The 22,396-nt window shown below is 38.5% G+C and overlaps 1 protein-coding gene across 13 annotated transcripts in view; it reads right to left on the bottom strand.

The window, feature by feature from the left end:
- The window catches only part of LOC127843967 (disco-interacting protein 2-like), a 102,166-nt gene that overhangs the window by 44,238 nt on the left and 35,532 nt on the right, over positions 1-22,396 (bottom strand). For all 13 annotated transcript variants that reach the window (XR_008032483.1, XR_008032482.1, XR_008032487.1 and 10 more), the window contains 10 exons: positions 19,180-19,308; positions 17,824-18,066; positions 11,052-11,180; positions 10,148-10,206; positions 8,873-8,930; positions 6,826-6,899; positions 5,436-5,559; positions 4,275-4,369; positions 963-1,073; positions 376-499 (listed from right to left, as the gene is read on the bottom strand). Coding sequence is in view for 5 of the 13 variants with exons in the window: in XM_052373886.1 (XP_052229846.1) it covers positions 376-499; positions 963-1,073; positions 4,275-4,369; positions 5,436-5,559; positions 6,826-6,899; positions 8,873-8,930; positions 10,148-10,206; positions 11,052-11,180; positions 17,824-18,066; positions 19,180-19,308 (1,146 nt within the window). In the remaining 8 variants the exon portion in view is untranslated. The remainder of the gene's footprint in view (positions 1-375; positions 500-962; positions 1,074-4,274; positions 4,370-5,435; positions 5,560-6,825; positions 6,900-8,872; positions 8,931-10,147; positions 10,207-11,051; positions 11,181-17,823; positions 18,067-19,179; positions 19,309-22,396) is intronic.

The following is a 22,396-nucleotide window of genomic DNA, read 5'->3' as shown; positions in this document are numbered from 1 at the left end:
TGGCGTGTAGAACTCATCAAGGTGCATCTACATATGAAGTTTCAAAGTTGTAGGTGGAAGCAATTTGATTTTAGAGCAAATGTAAAGGTTTTAGCACCACGCCGGCGGACGGCGGATGGCAGACGACGAGCAGGATATGACAATACCTCGGGTTTTCTCCCAAAACAGCCATGCTAAAAATATGGGGGTAGCTTTATCAATGCAAATCGATGAAACTACAGGAAATAATGTGTTTTTTTTACCTGTGATTCAAAAAGAGTTTTCTTCTTTCTGATTCTAATAGAATGTAATTTCACCTCTGATTCCAAAATGTTTTTTCTTACTTCTTATTCAAATAGTGTATTCTCACCCCTGATTCAAAGAGTGTATTCTCACCTTTGAACTGTACGATCTCCCCACTGGCAGTCTTGGCCAGACCCTTGAGACACGCCTCTGAGGTGAGAGCGTGGTTCACATTGAGACTGCCCAGCATGAAACCCACACCCTGGCCTCCAGCGTCCTGAGAAATATAAGGAAATAAAACGTGGAGAGTAATTAGTCTCCTGCATCCTGGGAAATATAAGGAGAATAACGTGGAGAGTAATGAGTCTCCTGCATCCTGGGAAATATAAGGAGAATAACGTGGAGAGTAATGAGTCTCCTGCATCCTGGGAAATATAAGGAGAATAACCTGGAGAGTTTGAAAATTAGCCAAGCTCTAGGAAAAGAGGGTTTTATAAATATGTGATAAATGTCGTTCTAGATTAGCCTGTGCAGTGTGTACAGGCTTATCAAGGACAACACTTTCTGATTGAAGGCTTTTTTTATATATAAAAGAAGTCTCTTCTTAGCTAAATCCAGTTTAGGCGGAAAGTGTTGTCACTGACTGCAGACTGCACAGGCTAATCTGGGACATCACTTTACACACATGCATTAAGCCTTTTTTCCCATGGTGCATCTCAAAATGTATGAGCACCACCTACCCGTCTGGAAGTTGGTACCTCCACTGGTACTGGAACCACAGCCGCCATTACGCAGCCATAGAAACCAATGATGAAAGATATTGGGTCGTTGTTTGGGTAAACCAAAGCCACCTGCAAAATGGAAACAATTACTGTAAAATTATTTATATTCATCAGCCTGATTTTTTTTGTTTTTGTGATAAAGTACATTTTCATAGACAAAATTTCTGATTTTTGAAAAAAGAGAAGATTTGTATTATCTGTTTGTGTTAATGTTGTTGATCAGTAATTGATTTTACATTGTTACAAAACATTATCTTTTAAAATTACTGAATTAAGACAATATCATGCACATCAGAACCAAGAGGGCCAACATGGCCCTAGTTTGCTCACCTGAGAGAAGTCGGTTCATTCAATCTTTGCCAAATGTCAAACTTGACCTAGATATTGTCCAGACAAACATCCTGGTCAAGTTTCATCATTATTTCATCTGCGAGTCATGATCAATGTACCTATGAAGTTTCATGATCCTAGGCGTAAACATTCTTGAGTTATCATCCGGAAACCATTTTTCTAAGTTGAGTCACTGTGACCTTGACAGCCATTGTATACGTTTTTTGGCACTGTGACCTTGACTTTTGACCTAGTGACCTGATAATCAATAGCGGTCATCTGCGAGTCATGATCAATATACCTATGAAGTTTCATGAACATAGGCATAAGCGTTCTTGAGTTATCATCCAGAAACCATTTTACTATTTCAGGTCACCGTGACCTTTGACCTAGTGACCTGAAAATCAATAGGGGTCATCTTGAGTCATGATCAATGTACCTATGAAATTTCATGATCCTAGGCATAAGCGTTCTTGAGTTATCATCTGGAAACCATTTTACTATTTTGGGTCACCGTGACCTCAACCTTTGACCTAGTGACCTGAAAATCAATATCATATACGAGTCATGATCAATGTACCTATGAAGTTCTTGAGCTATCATAGGGAAACCATTTTACTATTTCAGGTCATCGTGACCTTGACCTTTGACCTAGTGACCTGAAAATCAATAGGGGTCATCTACGAGTTATGATCAATGTAGCTATGAAGTTTCATGATCCTAGGCCTAAGCGTTCTTGAGTCATCATCCGGAAACCATTTTGCTATTTCGGGTCATCGTGACCTTGACCTTTGACCTAGTGACCTGCAAATCAATAGGGGTTATCTGCGAGTCATGATAAATGTATCTATGAAGTTTCATGATCCTAGGCATAAGCGTTCTTGAGTTATCATCTGGAAACCATTTTACTGCTTTGGGTCACCATGACCTTGACCTTTGACCTAGTGACCTGAAAATCAATAGGGGTCATCTGCGAGTCATGATCAATGTATGTATGAAGTTTCATGATCCTAGGCATAAGTGTTCTTGAGTTATCATCCGGAAACCATTTTACTATTTCGGGTCATCGTGACCTTGACTTTTGACCTAGTGACCTGAAAATCAATAGGAGTCATCTGCGAGTCATGATCAATGTACCTATGAAGTTTCATGATCCTTGGCATAAGCGCTCTTGAGTTATCATCAGGAAACCATCTTGTGGACGGACGGACCGACATGAGCAAAACAATATACCCCCTCTTCTTCGAAAGGGGGGGAGGGGGATAATGAGAAAACTGCCCCCCTCCCAGCAGCCATGTTATTCAACTGACCGGAACCATTTTTTAACTCAACTCTCGTATCAAGGAAACCAATGTTCTGAGCAAATTTCATGAAAATTGGGCCAAAAATGTGACTTCTACTGTGTTCACATGTTTTCACTATATACATATAGAGAAAAATGCCCCGCCCACTGGCTGCCATGTTTTTTCACCAATCCCAACCATTTTCAAACTCGTCCGAGATATCAAAACAAACCAATGTTTTGACCAACTTTCATGATAATTGGGCAAAAATTGTGACTTCTAGAGTGTTTACAAGGTTTCTCTATAGCCAAATAGGGAAAACTGCCACTAAATACATATAGAGAAAAATGCCCCGCCCAGTGGCGGCCATGTTTTTTCACCGATCTCGACCATTTTCCAACTCATCTGAGACATCAATTGAACCAATGTTTTGACCAACTTTCATGATGATTGGGCAAAATTTGTGACTTCTAGAGTGTTTACAAGGTTTCTCTACAGCCAAATAAGGAAAACTGCCCCACCCACTGGCGGCCATGTTTTTCAACGGATCAGAACCACTTTTGAACTCAACCAAGATATCATTAAGACAAACATTTTGACAAAGTAACACGAAGATTGGGCATGAAATGTGACTTCTAGAGTGTTTACAAGGTTTTTCTTTTTTTTTGACCTAGTGACCTAGTTTTTGACCCGGCACAACCCAGTTTGGAACTCGGCCGAGATTTCATTGGGACAAAGCTTCTGACCAAGTTTCATGAAGATGGGACAAGAAATGTGGCCTCTAGAGTGTTTACGAGCAAATGTTAACAGACGGACAGACGGACATACGACAGACAAAGACCGGTCACAAAAGCTCACCTGAGCAATCAGGTGAGCTAAAAAAAACTGTATCAATCCTCAAAAACTAATTTATACATGCTATGCCTATTTTGTAGTTATGATAATAGCACTAGTAAAGTCACCAGAACATACTGAATATTGGTAACCTAAGGGCCATAACCCTCCAAATTACCCTTTCATAATTTGTGTCACTATTGAGTTCAACAGAGGATCCATTATTCATTATTTCTGTAAGAAAAGGAAGATACCATCTGATACACTCTTTTTCTGGCTATTTTGGCTGACAGTGTATTACCATTATTGTTAGAATTGAAGTCTTAACCCTTCACCACTCAGATATGCACTTTTTGAACATTTGAAGTCCCTTCAAACTAAATTAAATCAAATTAAATTAACTACTTTTTATACAATATACAAGTTTTAAAGGCTACATTTGCAACCCTAAGATACTGAGAGCAACAAACAGCATAAATCTTAACCCTTTGCATGCTGGGAAATTTGTCGTCTGCTAAAATGTCGTCTGCAGAATTTCTAAAATTAGCATTTCTTCGATTTTTTTCAAAGAATACTATCAGAATAGCAAACAGTTTGGATCCTGATGAGACGCCACGTTCTGTGGCGTCTCATCTGGATCCAAACTGTTTGCAAAGGCCTTTAAAATTCGGTTCCCGCACTGAAAGGGTTAACAAACTGTGAGTTACTCACAGGCTGTTCTGGTTTTATGCTGTTTGCATATGGCTATTTTCACTATGCCTCTGAGAGGGAAATGGAGGGTTAAAGAATGTTTGAGGTCAAAGGACACTACTCTGTCACTTACCCTGTCCCCTGGTTTGATGGGTGATTCTCCCCCCTTGGTTCCAACCTTGTTTAGGAGGTGGTAGGCAACCTTTAACGTTTTACTCAACAGTTTGCCTACAAGAAAATTATATATAAATAATTTCATCTACATAAAAGCGTGCAAGAAACAACTTTAAGGTTTGAGGTAAACTTTTAGATACAATTGTCCTCGAAAAAAGCATAAATTTTAGCATATTTTAAATCTGAAATGTGACAATGACAAAAACGACACACTAAATATAATTGATACAAACGATAAAAAAATAAAAATAAAAAAAATATGCAAAAACAACCTGTTCTATTTGATATTTCCCTAGGGTGTTTTGTATTCCTTTTGCCATGACCAATACTTCAGCTAATATTTGAGTGGTGTTCTTTGTCAAAAAGGAGCTTAAGCACTCGTCCTGTTAACATTGTGGGGATTTTTCAATTTAGCAAGTATTAAATAAAATATAGTTTTTTCAAATCACATGTTTTTCCATTTAAATCATTGTCATACCGTTTATTAAATAGTTTTAATGACAAAAACTGATTTAATTTATTCAAACTGCAAATAGTGTGATCTGGTCAAAAGAAGGGCTTAGCGGGGGTCCAAGAGGGCACGGTGGGACCTTGGGGCTGCATGTTGCAGTACCCTTCTGTTTGAACTTAGCTGGAGAACAGACCATATGAGTGTGATGATGGGTTATATTATAACTCAGCATATGAATGGGTGCGATTAAACCCTTAACCACTTATAAATGCACTTTGATGCGTTGGTAGTCCCTTAGAGAATCTAATTAAATTTAAAATCTTTCCAAGATTCCAGATTTAAAGGCTTCATTTCCAACCTTAAGATACTAATGAGCAGCAAGCCGCATAAAACAAGAACAGACTGCAAGATACCCCCAGGCAGCTCTAGTTTTATGCTGTTTGCACATAGCTATTTTCACTTTGCTTCTCTGTGGGAAAGGGTTATGAACCACGTAAGGGGAGGAAAATACCCTACACCCTTTGCAAGGTTTAGCTGAATACTCCATTTCTATAAATATCCAGCAAAAAATATAACTATCTGTAAAAAAGTTACACAAAGAAAGGCAGAGCACAAGCTGACACGAGGAAAATCATATCCCTATGATATGTTTGTTGGTTTATCACGCACCATATGTGAGATTGACGGTGGGTTTTCCATTCTGATCCAGGACAGTCACTGCAAGAGCCTTGTAGGTTGAGGATCCATATCGGTGGAGTGCAGCCTCCAAATTCCGTGGCAACCCAGAGGGCACCTGCAAAAAAATTGTTTTATTTAAAGCATAGAGATTGCATTAATGGACTTGTCAATAAGTTTTAAAGGTATTCTAAGCTGATGACCATATACAGGGGTTTTTTTTAGAGAAAGGGGAAGACGCTGGACGCTGGGTGAAAGGGGAAAAAAGAGTGCGAAAGAGACATATTAGGGGAAAAAATAAAAACTGTTCATTTCAATGTCTATAACTCATCAAAAGAGGCTTGTCTCCGTCCTTTTTGTTCTTAAACACATTTAACACGTATTAAAGTCAAAGTCCTTAATTAAGTTGCAGGTGTAGATCTAATTATGGGAAATGTTTTCAACTATATTTCTGTACTGGGGCCGGGGGACGATGTCAATTTTGTGATTTCAATTTCATGATGAATGGGTTGACGATCTTGATCTGCTACAGTATTGGAAGGGAAAGGAGCAGCAGCTGCCGATTGTCTACTTTCACTTTCACAATGTTCGATGTTGATTACCTCAGAATCCTGATGGGTTATAACGGTTTTCGATGATTCTTTCTTAAAAAATGCCTCGATGCGTTCAGTATCTTCCAATTCCGAATGTTTTATTTTGTTTGTGTAAGAACGCCAATTGTGAGACATTTTTTTCTGTTTTCACGTTTATATCTTGGCTTGCACATAGCCCGGATGAAAATTTGACTGGTTTCTGGTAATTTATTGACGAAACACCCTTCTCGCGCAAGACCGGTATCCAGTTAAATAGTCACATGATTATTACGATTAGTTGCCCAGCTTACATAACGTTATTTAAGAGCTATATTTAGAATAACTGGGATTCCCAGATTTTTTGTGTTCGTCTGGAGAAAGAGAGAAAGATCGTTGTACATGGTGCAAATTGGATAATTGTCGAATGCCCAAAGGAAAAATAAACATTTCTTTGAGAGAAAATATTATATTTTGGTGAAAAATGATATTTTTGGTGGGGAAATTGTATTTTGAGGGGAAAAATTCTGGTAGGGGAAGACGCCGAATATCGGCGTCACTTTCTTAGTAAAAAAAAACCCTGATATATATCACAAAATACTGTCAATGCGGTTTATATTGTAATGACATTTGATTTTTTTTAAATATTGAACTTCTGAATTATTGCAATAACCCAAACGTTCAATCTCCCAAAGTAAGCAAAGAAATAGCCAGCATGGCTTAGAATATTAAAGAAAAAGTCCCACAGTGAGTACATGAAAATTGCCCTAGTTACCAAAGCATCCAAGTGAGTATAGGAAAATTGCCCTAGTTACCACAAGCTGGTCCCCTGCCACTGGTGTCAGTGTGCTGCCCTCTGGTTTTGGTGCATTGGGATCTGCTGGAGGGGCTGCAAAGACAAACCAGGGGATTGAGTTTAAACCTATTTTAAGCATCGCGGTGGGACAACGGCCTTGATGATTGTTTGTACAGTGTCATCCCAGTGATTCTTTTTCCCATCAAAATGAGCCTTGCTTTGGGGAAATGGGGCTTCATGCATGAGCGCAAAATGTCAGTCTAGATTAGCCTGTGCTGTTAATTGCAGGCTGTTCTGGTTTTATGCTGGTTGCATATAACCATTTTCACTTTACTTCTGATCTTTGAAATTAGGCCACTTTTTAAGAAGTTCAGAGTTATATCATATTAACATTTTACATGTCTTATGTTTAACATTTCTATTTTTATTTAAATTATTTAACAGCTTGAGTATTAAAATGATTTTAAAAGTTTATATAAATATCTTTATGATGCAAGACTTTCAAGAAAAATAGAGAAAATATTACAGAGAAAATATGCAATGATGAACACACTTAGATGTTTCTGTTATAATGCCCTTCACAGATAATTTTACAACAGGTCTTGCAAAAAAATTAATCACACCCTTTGATGTAACTAGAGCTTTGTCTCAAAGATGACACAAACACATGCATCTCTTTGTAACAGGCCTAGCAGCCAGGCCCAATGTCAAGGGCACATAACTCAGGGAAATGTGAATAACTGTTCACAAAAAATTGTGTCACATCTACAATGGTTATGACATATATTACAAGTTTTAATTCAATCATTTGAGAAATAAAGAAGTAGATTATAGCATAACATTAAAAAGAAAGTACCAATGATACATTTGATAAGAGCTACTTTGAAAAGCTTTCAAGCTTCAACACTAACAATTTGTTAACATATCTGTTAACATATCATATATGTAGTATGCTTAAAATAGATACATAAACAGAAATGCATTTTTTTATTTTTTGAAAGCAACGACAAATATATCACAAGACCAGCAAAATACTCTGGTCCTTTACAACAAGCATTTTGATAGGTGAAGACATTCATACATCAGATGCAACAAGCATTTTAATTGGTTTATTGTTGAAACTATCACTACATATTAAAAGCAGAAGGCATTCTGATTGGAGGATTGTTCAACCAATCAAGCATAAGATAGAATGGGAATCTTGAAACATCAGCCCCCTAGTGAATACACACTTTTTGAGAAGCTGGCTTACCTAAATAATGTCCTAAAATAAAGGTTTCAGAACATTAATTGAAATATACATTATTCCATAGCATCAATTATAGGGGTTACCGATCGATGGCTCAACAGTGTTACATTTTCAAACGAAAGATTTTCTATTGATGAGAATCTGTTAAATGTTGCTTTATACAAAATTTTATTGTTTATAATGTAATTGAACAAGTTTATTTTTAAAATCATAGTTCATAAACAAGACATGGTTGATGGGCCAAAGGTGCCCCCCAATTAAACTTTTGTTATCAAATTTGACCTTTCAGTTCTTAAGTGTGACCTTGTCATTTGAAGAAGGGAGACCAGTTTCACAAGCAACAGGCTGTCTAATGATGATTCACATTTGAACCAAGTTATTAAGTCTGTCAACAAATAGCAAAGTTACGTCTTATACAGGAATCTTAGGACGGACAGTCATACAGGCTGACAGATAAACTGTGACTACTATATGCTGTCTTCTTTAAAGAAAAGTGCACCTGGATAGATGTAAGAATTGTAAGAGTTTTCAAATAAATCTGCCTGAAAAACCACTATTCATAAGCGCACTATCGATAAATATACTGAAATAATGTCAAACGTTCATTAATATTTGGGATTTTTCTTGATGCAATTACAATTTCCCCCCTGGCCGGGCATAATTTTTAGCATAATTTACATTTTCTTTCACCACAACTAATACATCTTTGTTACTCAACGTAACGTTTCTGTGAAAATATTAGTTAAAACAACGCGCTACACACAACAAAACAAAGAGTATTAAAGATAACTTTCAGGAAAGTGTCGCAATAATATACCTTCCAAAGCATGGTCGTCATCTTGGAAATACTCGGGCAATGGTTTTCTTTTAGGTCTCTGAAAAAACAGGTTGTATGAAGTCATAGAAGAAATAATGATAAAGTATATATGAGTCGTAAAATGGGAAAATGGGTTTTAAGGCATGTGTGTATTGTTTTGTCCAAGATTAGCATGTGCACTTGCTGACTACACAGGCTTATTTGGGACGACACTGCACATGCATTGAGCCCAGTTTTCCCAGAACTAGCTCATATGAAATATCCATATAGATCATTGTTTGTTTACATAAGTCTATGATGAGTCCCAAAGTGTGGTAATATGGAGTTGGAAAATAGTGAGAAGCATAAAACAGACTTCCTACTGTCAACTTGTATTTTAAGGATAGATAAAGCATGTATTTTGTGATTTTTTAAAACAGGTGTATAATAAAAGAAGGGAATCTTCAGCTGTACAATCAAGAGGGAAACCTTTCATGGAAAAACAGGTATCAAATGCAGTTCTAATTTTAACAAGCAAATTAGTTTTATTGATATCCCCTGCCAATATGCTTCTGGACACAAAAGTGTTATATTTGACACTAAAAAAAGCATTTTTTTCAAAATAAAAAGGGCCATTACTCCATTATTAACAGATGGTGTACAATGCCATTTGGCGTGCATCATCCTCTTATCCATATATATACTCAAACCAAGTTTCAAAAAAATCCACCACAGCACTTCCAAGATATGGCTCCGGACGGACGGACTGATGGACGGACAACGCCAAAACAATATCCCTCTGCCTATGGCGGGGGATAATAATCATATAAAGCAGTCTCAGGATACAGTTCTACATTCATGGGTTTTTGCATACCCTGTTTTACCCAACCATATTCTAAAATGCAATCAAATGTGTTTTAATGATATTTGATCTCCTCTACATTTCAATGTTTAACCCTTTACCACTTAAATACGTTTTTGAACGCATTTGTAGTCCCTTGGAAAGTAATATTTAATTTAAGACCTTTCTTACTAGATTCAAGTTTATAAGGTTTAATCTCCAAAACTTAGATACTGATGAGCTGCAAACAGCATAAAACCTGAACAGACTGTGAGTTACTTGCAGGCTGGAGTTACTCGCAGGCTGTTCTTGTTTTATGCTGTTTGCACATAGCCATTTTCACTTTGCCTCTGAGTGGGAAAGGGTCATATCATTAACACTTTTGTCCTAGCAACAGTGGCACACTGGTTTCCTAGCAACAGTGACACACTGGTTTCCTAGCAACAGTGGCTCACCTTTAATGTGTTCATCAGCTGCTGTATCTTGGCTGCAACTTTGCCCTGATTTCTGGGAGCTGAAATTAAAAAAAAAATGTAAATAATTAAGGCAAAAACACAATAAAATGTGGGTTTAGAGCAAAAGTAACATACTGAGTTAGGGTCAGGGTTAAGTTAAATTTTCCAAACAGTAAAACCTTTAAGGCAGTCATATTTCAGTCACAACAAATCAAACTATTTTTTAACAAATAATAAGTCAGTTAAAGAATTACAATTAAACAGAGATTGCTAAAAACCTAAGGGTCTCATAATTATGGCAGATTATTCCCAGAATAAGAAACCTAAACATAATATTGTTTGGCTTTACAAAAGGAATATTCTCAATGACTTTCTTGATTTTCCTCTAACCGCTTCTTGGATTCAAAGTTATCTTTAATTTGTTTTGAAGAGACTCACTTTAAACAAAACATTCTATTAAAGCTGCAAGAGTAATCCCTGATTAGTGTCTGCAGACTGCACAGGCTAATCTGGAAAAACACTTAACCCTTTGAATGCTGGGAAATTTGTCGTCTGCTAAAATGTCGTCTGCTGAATTTCTAAAATTAGCATTTTCTTTGATTTTTTTCCAAAGAATACTATCAGAAGAGCAAACAGTTTGGATCCAGATGAGACGCCATGCTCTGTGGCGTCTCATCTGGATCCAAACTGTTTGCAAAAGCCTTCACAATTCGGTTCCCGCACTGAAAGAGTTAATGCACATGCATTCAGCCCCAATTTACAAGAGCATGTCGACGATTGAAAACCTATGATTTATTGAGACTCTTGAGTGTGTTTCCTGGATAGAACCAGTACTTGATGTCTTTGGAGCAGATTTCTCTGAGCAGGGCCCTAATAGGTTTTAACTAAAACTTAAAGCCCTCACAGTCTGTGTCCCCGTCCATGCCTACGTTGCCTGCCACACGGACAGACGGCACGCCCCGCCCCACACGGTCGGCATGGCGACTGCTCTTGGCGTTGTTGGTGACGTCAGGAGGCTGCGAAATGTGCTGTGCTGCAATGGAAGAGGAACATTTGAATTAACCATTTACCCCTTATAAACGAACTTTGATGCGTTTATAGTCCCTTAGAAAATCTAATTAAATTTAAAATCTTCATACTAGAATCAAGTTTTAGGCTTCATTTTAAACTTTAAGATATTGATAAGAAGCAAACATCATAAGACCTGAACCGATTGCAAGTTATTCGCAGGCTGTTCTGGTTTTATGCTGGTTGCAAAAGTTATTTACACTTTGCTTCTGATGGGGAAAGGGTTAAAACAAATGTCATTTCCTATTGGATGTAAATGTAGTTGATTTATAAAAATGCAACTTTGAAAAAGCCAATTAAGGCGAAATATATCAAGAGAGGTTGAGGATTTGTCTGTGTCTATTTCGTATTCGTAACCTACTGGATACAAAACTTAATATTAAAAAAGATATGCATGATTTTTTGTTTGTTTTTTTTGGTAGAAATGTAAAAAGTTGTTTGAAGAAGTTTCCTCAAGTTTTGAGTCTGACTCAACCCATATAAGGAGGAATACGTGCATATTCTTATAGCTGATATTTGAGTCTGACTCAACCCATATGAGGAGGAATACGTGCATATTCTTATAGCTGATATTTGAGTCTGACTCAACCCATATGAGGAGGAATACGTGCATATTCTTATAGCTGATATTTGAGTCTGACTCAACCCATATAAGGAGGAATACGTGCATATTCTTATAGCTGATATTTGAGTCTGACTCAACCCATATAAGGAGGAATACGTGCATATTCTTATAGCTGATATTTGAGTCTGACTCAACCCATATAAGGAGGAATACGTGCATATTCTTATAGCTGATATTTGAGTCTGACTCAACCCATATGAGGAGGAATACGTGCATATTGTTATAGCTGATATTTGAGTCTGACTCAACCCATATAAGGAGGAATACGTGCATATTCTTATAGCTGATATTTGAGTCTGACTCAACTTATATCTTATATGAGGAGGAATACGTGCATATTGTTATAGCTGATATTTGAGTCTGACTCAACACATATAAGGAGGAATACGTGCATATTCTTATAGCTGATATTTGAGCTTGTTCGTGAGCTGATGGACATTCTCAATACTAAACTGAGTAGATACTCAAATTAAATCTTCTGGTTTGAGCTCAAATAATGAAAATGGTCATAACAATGGGTAATGTTCAAGGAGATATTGTAAAATAAACCTGCATAATTGTTTCATCATGATTGGGCCAAATATGTGATCTCTCAAGTGGAAACAAGCGTGGGTCAAAAGTGTGGCCTCTAGAATGGTAATGAGCTAAAAGATAACAATTAAAAACACACAACGCTGGACATATTATATTTACGTAGGTTCCACTAAATAGGGAAATAAACTATATGTTGCACAAACAACAAGATGTGTTTGTGAAACACAATGTCCCCCTATATGATGTTTGACATTGTAGGATGACCTTGACCTTGTGAAGGATGACCTTGACCTTTCACCAATCAAAATGTGCAGCTCCCTGAGATACACATGCATGCCAAATATCAAGTTGCTATCTTCAATATTGCAAAAGTATTCATAAAATAAGCCATTTGGGCCACATATATTTGACCTCTGACCTTGAAGGATGACATTGACCTTGACCTTTCACCACTCAAAATGAGCAGCTCCATGAGATGCACATGCATGCCAAATATCAAGTTGCTATCTTCAATATTGCAAAAGTATTCATAAAATGAGCGATTTTGGCCACATATAATTGACCTCTGACCTTGAAGGATGACCTTGACCTTGACCTTTCACCACTCAAAATGTGCAGCTCCATGATCCATGAGATACACATGCATGCCAAATATCAAGTTGCTATCTTCAATATTGTAAAAGTATTCATAAAATGAGCGATTTTGGCCACATTTATTTGACCTCTGACCATGAAGGATGACCTTGACCTTGACCTTTCACCACTCAAAATGTGCAGCTTCATGAGATACACATGCATGCCAAATATGAAGTTGCTATCTTCAATATAGCAAAAGTTATTGCAAAATGTTAAAGTTGGCGCAAACAGACAGACCAACAGACCAACAGACAGACCAACAGACAGGGCAAAAACAATATGTCCCCCACTACTATAGTGGGGGACATAAAAAGTAGTTTTTTTAAACTATTGTGATTTTTAGGCAGGCATAAAAACAAGAGCTGTCAGAGGACAGCACGCTCCACTATTCAAGTGCTTGACAGTATAACGTAAGCCATCATGGGGAAATTGTTCATATATAATAATTTATTAGACGATCTTTCAAAAATAAAACAAGGGCTGTAAAACATGCATGCCCCCCATACGGGCTCTCAGTTGTAGTGACAGCCATTGTATGAATATGTTTTTTGTCACAGTGACCTTGACCTTTGACGTAGTGACCTGAAAATCAAAAGGGGTCATCTTCGAGTCATGATCAATGTACCTATGAAGTTTCATGTTCCTAGCCATAAACGTTCTTGAGTTACATGTATAATCGGGAAACCATTTTACTATTTCGGGTCACCGTGACCTTGACCTTTGACCTAGTGACCTGAAAATCAATAGGGGTTATCTGCCAGTCATGATCAATGTACCTATGAAGTTTCATGATCATAGGCATAAGCGTTCTTCAGTTATCATCCGGAAACCATTTTACTATTTCCGGTCACCGTGACCTTGACCTTTGACCTAGTGACCTGAAAATCAATAGGGGTCATCTGCCAGTAATGATCAATGTACCTATGAAGTTTCATGATCCTAGCCATAAGCGTTCTTGAGTTATCATCCGGAAACCATTTTACTATTTCGGGTCACCGTGACCTTGACCTTTGACCTAGTGACCTGAAAATCAATAGGGGTCATCTGCGAGTCATTATCAATGTACCTATGAAGTTTCATGATCCTAGGCATAAGCGTTCTTCAGTTATCATCCGGAAACCATTTTACTATTTCGGGTCACCTTGACCTTGACCTTTGACCTAGTGACCTGAAAATCAATAGGGGTCATCTGCAAGTCATTATCAATCTACCTATCAAGTTTCATGATCCTAGGCATAAGCGTTCTTGAGTTATCATCCGGAAACCATTTTACTATTTTGGGTGACCGTGACCTTGACCTTTGACCTTGTGATCTGAAAATCAATAGGGGTCATCTGCGAGTCATGATCAATCTACCTATCAAGTTTCATGATCCTAAGCATAAGCGTTCTTGTGTTATCATCCGGAAACCATTTTACTATTTTGGGTCACCGTGACTTTGACCTTTGACCTAGTGACCTAAAAATCAATAAGGGTCATCTGCGAGTCATGATCAATCTACCTATCAAGTTTCATGATCCTAGGCCTAAGCGTTCTTGAGTTATCATCCGGAAACCATTTTACTATTTCGGGTCACCGTGACCTTGACCCTTTGACCTAGTGACCTCATAATCAATAGGGGTCATCTGCAAGTCATGATCAATGTACCTATGAAGTTTCATGATCCTAGGCCCAAGCGTTCTTGAGTTATCATCCGGAAACCACCTGGTGGACGGACCGACCGATCGACAGACCTACCGACCGACAGACATGTGCAAAGCAATATACCCCCTCTTCTTCGAAGGGGGGCATAAAAAGGAAAGAAAAAATAATAATTTCTTTCTTTTTTTTGGGGGGGGGGGGTTGAGACGGGGTATAATGTGGGGTGTGGTCATTTATTAGATGATAAAAAAAAATGGGGGGGGGGGTAGGGGGGGAGTAGGGGGGGGGTGAGAGGGGGGGTATAATGTGGGGTGGGGTAATTTATTAGATGATGTTAAAAAAAAATGGGGGGGGGAGGTTGGGGGGGGGTAAGAGCTGAGAGGGGAGTATAATGTGGGGTGTGGTAATTTATTAGATGATGTTTAAAACAAATATATTTTTATTTGGGGGAGGGGGCTGGGGGGGTGGAAGGCATTTTGGGTAGGGGCATGAAGTATTGTTTGGGTTGAATCCATTGTGATATTCAGGTAAGTGTTGTTTTGTCAAAGTAATAATAAAATATGATCACAAATAAAGAAGTTATGGCAATATAAGCAAAATGTTCAATTATCTAAGTGTAAAAGGGGCCATAATTATGTCAAAATGCTTGATACAGTGGTCTGCTCTTGTTTATAGGTCGGGGTCATGTTGGTAAACAAGTATGCAAAATATAAAAGCAATATGTCAAAGGATATAGGAAATATTTGGGGTAGTACGAAAAGTTTAACATAGATTTATCAATAATATGCATATTCTAAATATAAAAGGGGCAATAATTCTGTCAAAATGCTTGATACTGTTGTATGCTTTTGTTTATAGGTTGGGGTCATGATGGTAAACAAGTATGCAAAATATGAAAGCAATATGTCAAGGGACATTGAAAATATTTGGGGCAGTACTCAAACTTTAACATTTGCTGCATATTCTAAGTGGAAAAGGGGCCATAATTATAACAAAATGCTTGATAGAGTTGTCTGCTCTTGTTTATAGGTTGGGGTCATGTTGGTAAACAAGCATGCAAACAAGGGCTGTTTGTAAAACATGCATCCCCCATATGGGCTGTCAGTTGTAGTTGCAGCCATTGTGTGAATACGTTTTTTTGCACTGTGACCTTGACCTATGACCTAGTGACCTGAAAATCAATAGGGGTCATCTGCCAGTCATAATCAATGAACCTAAGAAGTTTCATGATCCTAGGTGTAAGCTTTTTTGAGTTATCATCCGGAAACCATTTTACTGTGTCAAGTCACCATGACCTTTACCTTTGACCTAGTGACCTGAAAGTCAATAGGGGTCATCTGCCAGTCATGATCAATGAACCTATAAAGTTTCATGATCCTAGGCGTAAGCGTTCTTGAGTTATCATCCAGAAACCATTTTTCTAAGTTGATCACTGTGACCTTGACCTTTGACCAAAAGACCTGAAAATCAATAGGGGTCATCTGCGAGTCATGATCAATGTACCTATGAAGTTTCATGATCCTAGGCATAAGCGTTTGTGAGTTATCATCCAGAAACCATTTTACTGTTTCGGGTCACCGTTACCTTGAGCTTTGACCTAGTGACCTGAAAATCAATAGGGGCCATCTGCGAGTCATGATCAATGGCCCTATGAAGTTTCATGATCCTAGACATAAGCGTTCTTGAGTTATCATCTGGAAACCATTTTACTATTTCAGGTCACCGTGACCTTGACCTTTGGCCTAGTGACCTAAAAATCAATAGGGGTCATCTGCAAGTCATGATCAATGTACTTATGAAGTTTCATGATCCTAGGCATAAGCGTTCTTGAGTTATCATCCGGAAACCATTTCACTATTACGGGTCATCGTGACCTTGACCTTTGACCTAGTGACCTCAAAATCAATAGGGGTCATCTGCGAGTCATAATCAATGTACCTATGAAGTTTCATGATCCTAGACCTAAGCGTTCTTGAGTTATCATCCGGAAACCATATGGTGGACGGACATACGGATATACAGACATACGGACATACAGAGATGGACCGACATGAGCAAAACAATATACCCCCTCTTCTTCGAAGGGGGGCATAAATATGAAAGCAATATGTCAAGGGACAATGAAAATAATTGGGGTAGTACGAAAACTTGAACATTTGCACGCTAACGCTAACGGAACAGAAACGCCGGGGTGAGTAGGATAGCTCCACTATCTATATTTCCAGAGGGTCAGATAAGATGCGTATTTGCGTTAAATACGCATGAAAAAAATAATAATAAGCATGACTTAAAATTTTGATGAGTGAAGAAACTCCTGGCTAAATTCGGATCACGCATCGTGTGCAATTTAATGCGTAATAGCCGTTTTATATATGCATATAAATTAATGTAAACATGACTAGTTCCCATCATTGTGTCCACACAGGTAAAAACGTAGTGACATCACCATCTATGTATAGAATTTGGTTCCCAACCTAATGTACTTCGCAGTCGAACGATATCATTTCAGTTTGGCCCACAATGAAGGCCGATGTTGACACAACGGGCTTCCCGCTGCATTGTTGAGAATTGATATACGCTTACGATGAAAACATTTGATATCACATTCGATAAAACCCGAATCGCCCAAATTCAAGCATATCATTTTTGCTATCAGTAAATCTCTTGTGTGGCACTATGGAAAAACCTTTTTCCTTCAAACCCTTTTTAAATGGCAGACGAAATACACATATAATAAACAAGTTTTGTGGGCCAAGCTTAGAAGATTTTGATCGTGGCTGTACAGTGTGTGCTAAACAGTGGCTTGTCAAATCAAGACAGAAAAAGAGACTAATGGCGGCTTATAAGCAAAGGGCAAATACAACAGAAAAACTGTTATATAAAACAAAAGGGATTGCTTTGTGTACAAGACTGCTTGTAATAGCGAGTTAACACTACATGCACAATGTATTATTAATTCTAATCGTTTGAACATAAATACTCCTTAAAATTATCGGATTTTGAATTATACACATCAATTAAAAATTTCATGAGTGAAATACCCCTCGGCTGAAAAATTATCTGGAGCTCTGTATATTTCATATATAATAGACGAGCTAAAAACAAATGAGATAGGGAATGGGGCCAATTTTGAGCACCAAATTTGCCCAAAAACCCACTGCAGTGAACATACAAAGTCTGGAGCTCTGCATCACATCAGCGAGGGCCTGCCTCGACGTGTTCCCGGGGATCTGATACTTGACGTAGGCGGCGCTGTGTGGTCTCTCGCCACGATCAGAGTGTTGCCGCGGAGATGCACCGACGTCTGAGAAGGACGAGGAGGAGCTTGCTCCGCTATCCCGGGCTCGAGCCCCACGGTGGAAATTCCGACTGGCGGCATCTTCGTCGTATACGCTGTCATCATCCGAGGAGGAATCTGAGAAAAAAAGAAACTTATCTTTAAATCTCATTTTGCATTTGAGCCTTGGTCTTGGAAAATGGGGCTTAATGCAAATGTGCATTTTATTATTATCCCTGACAGAACAGGCTAATCAGGGACGAACCTTTTTGCTTTTATTAAATTTTTCTTTTGAAGATAGTCTCTTCTTAGCAAAATGAGGATAAGGCAGAATTTCTATCCCTGATAACCTGTACCGACTGCACAAGCTAATCTGGGATGACACGTTACCCAAATGCATTAAAGCGGTACTGCATTGTATGTGTTGTATGAATAGATATCGTTGCAGGAAATTAAAATGATCCGTAAAACTAAATTTAGATTCACATGGTACATGCATGATATACATGCTGGCGAATTCGACTGTACAGACATTTTCGATTTCAGAATCAAATATCTTGCTTATTTCGCATTTTTTGACAGAGGTTGTTCTTTACTTTTATTTTAATTTATATTGAAATATATGTATAATAAGTTTTTTACACATTTTATATAAATTTATAAATATTTGACAAAGTTGTGCAGTCCCGCTTTAAGACCCTTTTTCCCACAGCAAGACACCCGTGCATCTCTGTTATTGTTGATGCCACATCAAAGTCAGTCATTCAGACAAATATACCTGTGCTTGATTGCCCATGTGCATATGCAAATGTCCACACACTGCAAGAAAATTGTGCAAATTATTTAGACACAATAACTAACTAAATGAGAGGCTAACTGACAAGGAAATGATTCTGAGATCATTATCCAATGCAATTGTGATTTGTTAATGATATTCCAAAATCCTACCATAACACGCTTAAATTGAAACCAAAAATCCTGGAATATTTTATTAGCAAAACGCAAATGAAAAGCACAAAGCTTTTCTTTCACCCTATCAGACCTAACTAGCCAGCAATAAATAGACGTTTGAACTATCAACCTCCCATGTCATAACACCAAGGTTACAGCTGTTCCAAAACCCTCCCCAAGGCCAATGTTTACAGCTGTTCCAACACCCTCCCCAAGGCCAACTTTACAGCTGTTCCAACACCCTCCCCAAGGTCAACATTACAGCTGTTCCATTACCGTCCCACGTCATGAACAACTCACCTTGGCGACTGTCTCTAGGTTTTTGCTGACCGTGGTAATTCACAGAGGTGCGCTTGGATGGCAGAGGCATCACAGGGATCTTTTTGTTGTGTTGGGCCAGCGCCTGCATGACGGCCTCAGTGCGGATCTCTGTACAACACCAAGCCATGAGTGAGAGTGTGTCACACGGAAATCAGTGCAACCTAGCCCTAACACAGCAAATCTCGAAACAAACAAAAAATCAATTTTGGATTTTGTTCTTTCTTATATGAGGTATGAACAGTTTATTGTTGTGATACACAGTAACAGTTAATATACCACTTGAGACATATTTTTTAACATTACGTGTTATCTTGTGTCCCTTACATGTATTATATCCTTACAAACGACTAGCTGGAGGCATGCAGTTCAACCAGTTTGCAGAGTTCTGCAAGGAGATTTCGAACACTTTTTCCAGCAAATATAAGTTTACATGATCTGCTATCTTATGATCACAAAATAAGTGAGCGTAGACAATAGGGCTTAATGCATGTGACTAAAGTAATGTCCCACATTAGCATGTGCAATCCTTTAAACAAAAGAAACCATAAAAGCAGAAAGTGTAGTCCTTGATTAGTCTAAATGAACTGCACAGGCTAATGTGGGACTACACTTTATGCACATGCATTAAGCCCTGTTTTCCCAGAGCTTGGCTCAAGCTTGTTTTGCTTGAGCTCGACTGTATCAGCATCAACCAACAGACAGCACGACACAGCTGCCTGAGCCATTCACAGACTGTATCAGCATCAACCAACAGACAGCACTCCCAGCTGCCTGAGCCATTCACAGACTGTATCAGCATCAACCAACAGACAGCACAACCCAGCTGCCTGAGCCATTCACAGACTGTATCAGCATCAACCAACAGACAGCACTCCCAGCTGCCTGAGCCATTCACAGACTGTATCAGCATCAACCAACAGACAGCACTCACAGCTGCCTGAGCCATTCACAGACTGTATCAGCATCAACCAACAGACAGCACAACCCAGCTGCCTGAGCCATTCACAGACTGTATCAGCATCAACCAACAGACAGCATGACCCAGCTGCCTGAGCCATTCACAGACTGTATCAGCATCAACCAACAGACAGCACAACCCAGCTGCCTGAGCCATTCACAGACTGTATCAGCATCAACCAACAGACAGCACTCCCAGCTGCCTGAGCCATTCACAGACTGTATCAGCATCAACCAACAGACAGCACGACCCAGCTGCCTGAGCCATTCACAGACAACAGTGGATTTCTGCTAAACATTCAGTTCCAGGATCATATTTGGTATACACTTTATTCCCACTATTTTTATTATAACGCCCCATCCTTATAAACATATTCCAACCAGAACCTATTTTTTATCCTACTCAAAACACCCATTATTCTCACAACACCTCCTCATTCTATTAAACCCTGAAAATAAAACCATTGTAAGTTGTTTTACATTTAAAGAAAGGTCTTCATTTTATTTGATTTTCTAAGGAACTACAAACAGGACAAACAGGGTATCTGAGGGTTAAAGGATCAACACCCATCAGGAAAATTTCAAGCCCACTGGTGTGTGCATTTTTTTTCCTCCTTACCAGAAAACACCACTTCCCCAAATTGGAAACTACAAATTTCCAAATTGCAGTCAACAAAATTCCTTATTCACAATTTCTATAAAATAAAAATAAATATAAAATAAATTATACATAAAATGCAACATTTAGTTAGTTTCCCTATGCAGCTCTATGGTTTGAACCTAAGTAAATATAATATTGACAGCTTGTCAACACTTAGTTATCAATTTAAAAGTATTTGGGCAAAAAAATCAAAAACACCAATTCTCAAATGTGAAGACTTCACACTACCATTTTTCCCAATTGGGCTGATACAAGGACTTTACAATTGGCCAAAAAATGCTGTTTTTTAATGAAATATACAGCAGGACTTGAGTCTCACTCTTTACTTGAAATGTTCCAGCATTGAACAGGTCCTAAATATACCAGCATTGAATGGGTCCTAAATGTACCAGCATTGAATGGGTTCTTAATGTAACAGCATTGAATGGGTCCTAAATGTACCAGCATTGAATGGGTCCTAAATGTACCAGCATTGAACAGGTCCTCAATGTACCAGCATTGAACAGGTCCTAAATGTACCAGCATTGAACAGGTCCTAAATGTACCAGCATTGAATGTGTCCTAAATGTACCAGCATTGAATGGGTCCTAAATGTACCAGCATTGAACAGGTCCTAAATGTACCAGCATTGAATGGGTCCTAAATGTACCAGCATTGAATGGGTCCTAAATGTACCAGCATTGAATGGGTCCTAAATGTACCAGCATTTAATGGGTCCTAAATGTACCAGCATTGAACAGGTCCTAAATGTACCAGCATTGAATGGGTCCTAAATGTACCAGCATTGAATGGGTCCTTAATGTACCAGCATTGAATGGGTCCTAAATGTACCAGCATTGAATGGGTCCTAAATGGACCAGCATTGAATGGGTCCTAAATGTACCAGCATTGAACAGGTCCTAAATGTACCAGCATTGAATGGGTCCTAAATGTACCAGCATTAAATGGGCCCTAAATGTACCAGCATTGAACAGGTCCTTAATGTAACAGCATTGAACAGGTCCTAAATGTACCAGCATTGAACAGGTCCTTAATGAACCAGCATTTAACAGGTCCTAAATGTACCAGCATTGAACAGGTCCTAAATGCATGTGTACAACCAACAGTGAATTGCAACATATCTTTGAAACTGTGCAGCGGTGTTTGTGAGTGCAGCTGTACTACAGCCCAAAGCCATGGTTAGAGACATAAAACCCCAACTTCACTGAGACTGTGTGATTTAAATGTACGTGTAGATATCTTTGAGTAAGGTTATTAAGACCCTGTATATCTAAACAAACATCCAAATATGAACTATGTCATTCGAAAATGGGTGTTATGCCATATGTGGCCAAGGAGCTCTATAATCGCCTGTGATTAGTGAACAGACTGGCTCCTGACCAGACTAAACAAATGTGCAGGTATCGGGAAAACCAGGCTCAATGCAAGTGCGTGTCATATATCAATCTGCGCAGTCCGCACAGGCTAATCAGGGACGACACTTTCCGACTAGACTGGATTTTTGTTGAGGATTAACCTCCTTCAAGTAAAAAATCGATAAAAGGGGAAAGTATCATCCCTGATTAGCCTGTGCTGACT

Source organism: Dreissena polymorpha, chromosome 9, assembly GCF_020536995.1.
Source record: "Dreissena polymorpha isolate Duluth1 chromosome 9, UMN_Dpol_1.0, whole genome shotgun sequence".
NCBI classification, from domain to species: domain Eukaryota; kingdom Metazoa; phylum Mollusca; class Bivalvia; order Myida; family Dreissenidae; genus Dreissena; species Dreissena polymorpha.
Note: the sequence above shows the minus strand (reverse complement) of the source record. Positions and strands in the feature narration are given on the sequence as shown.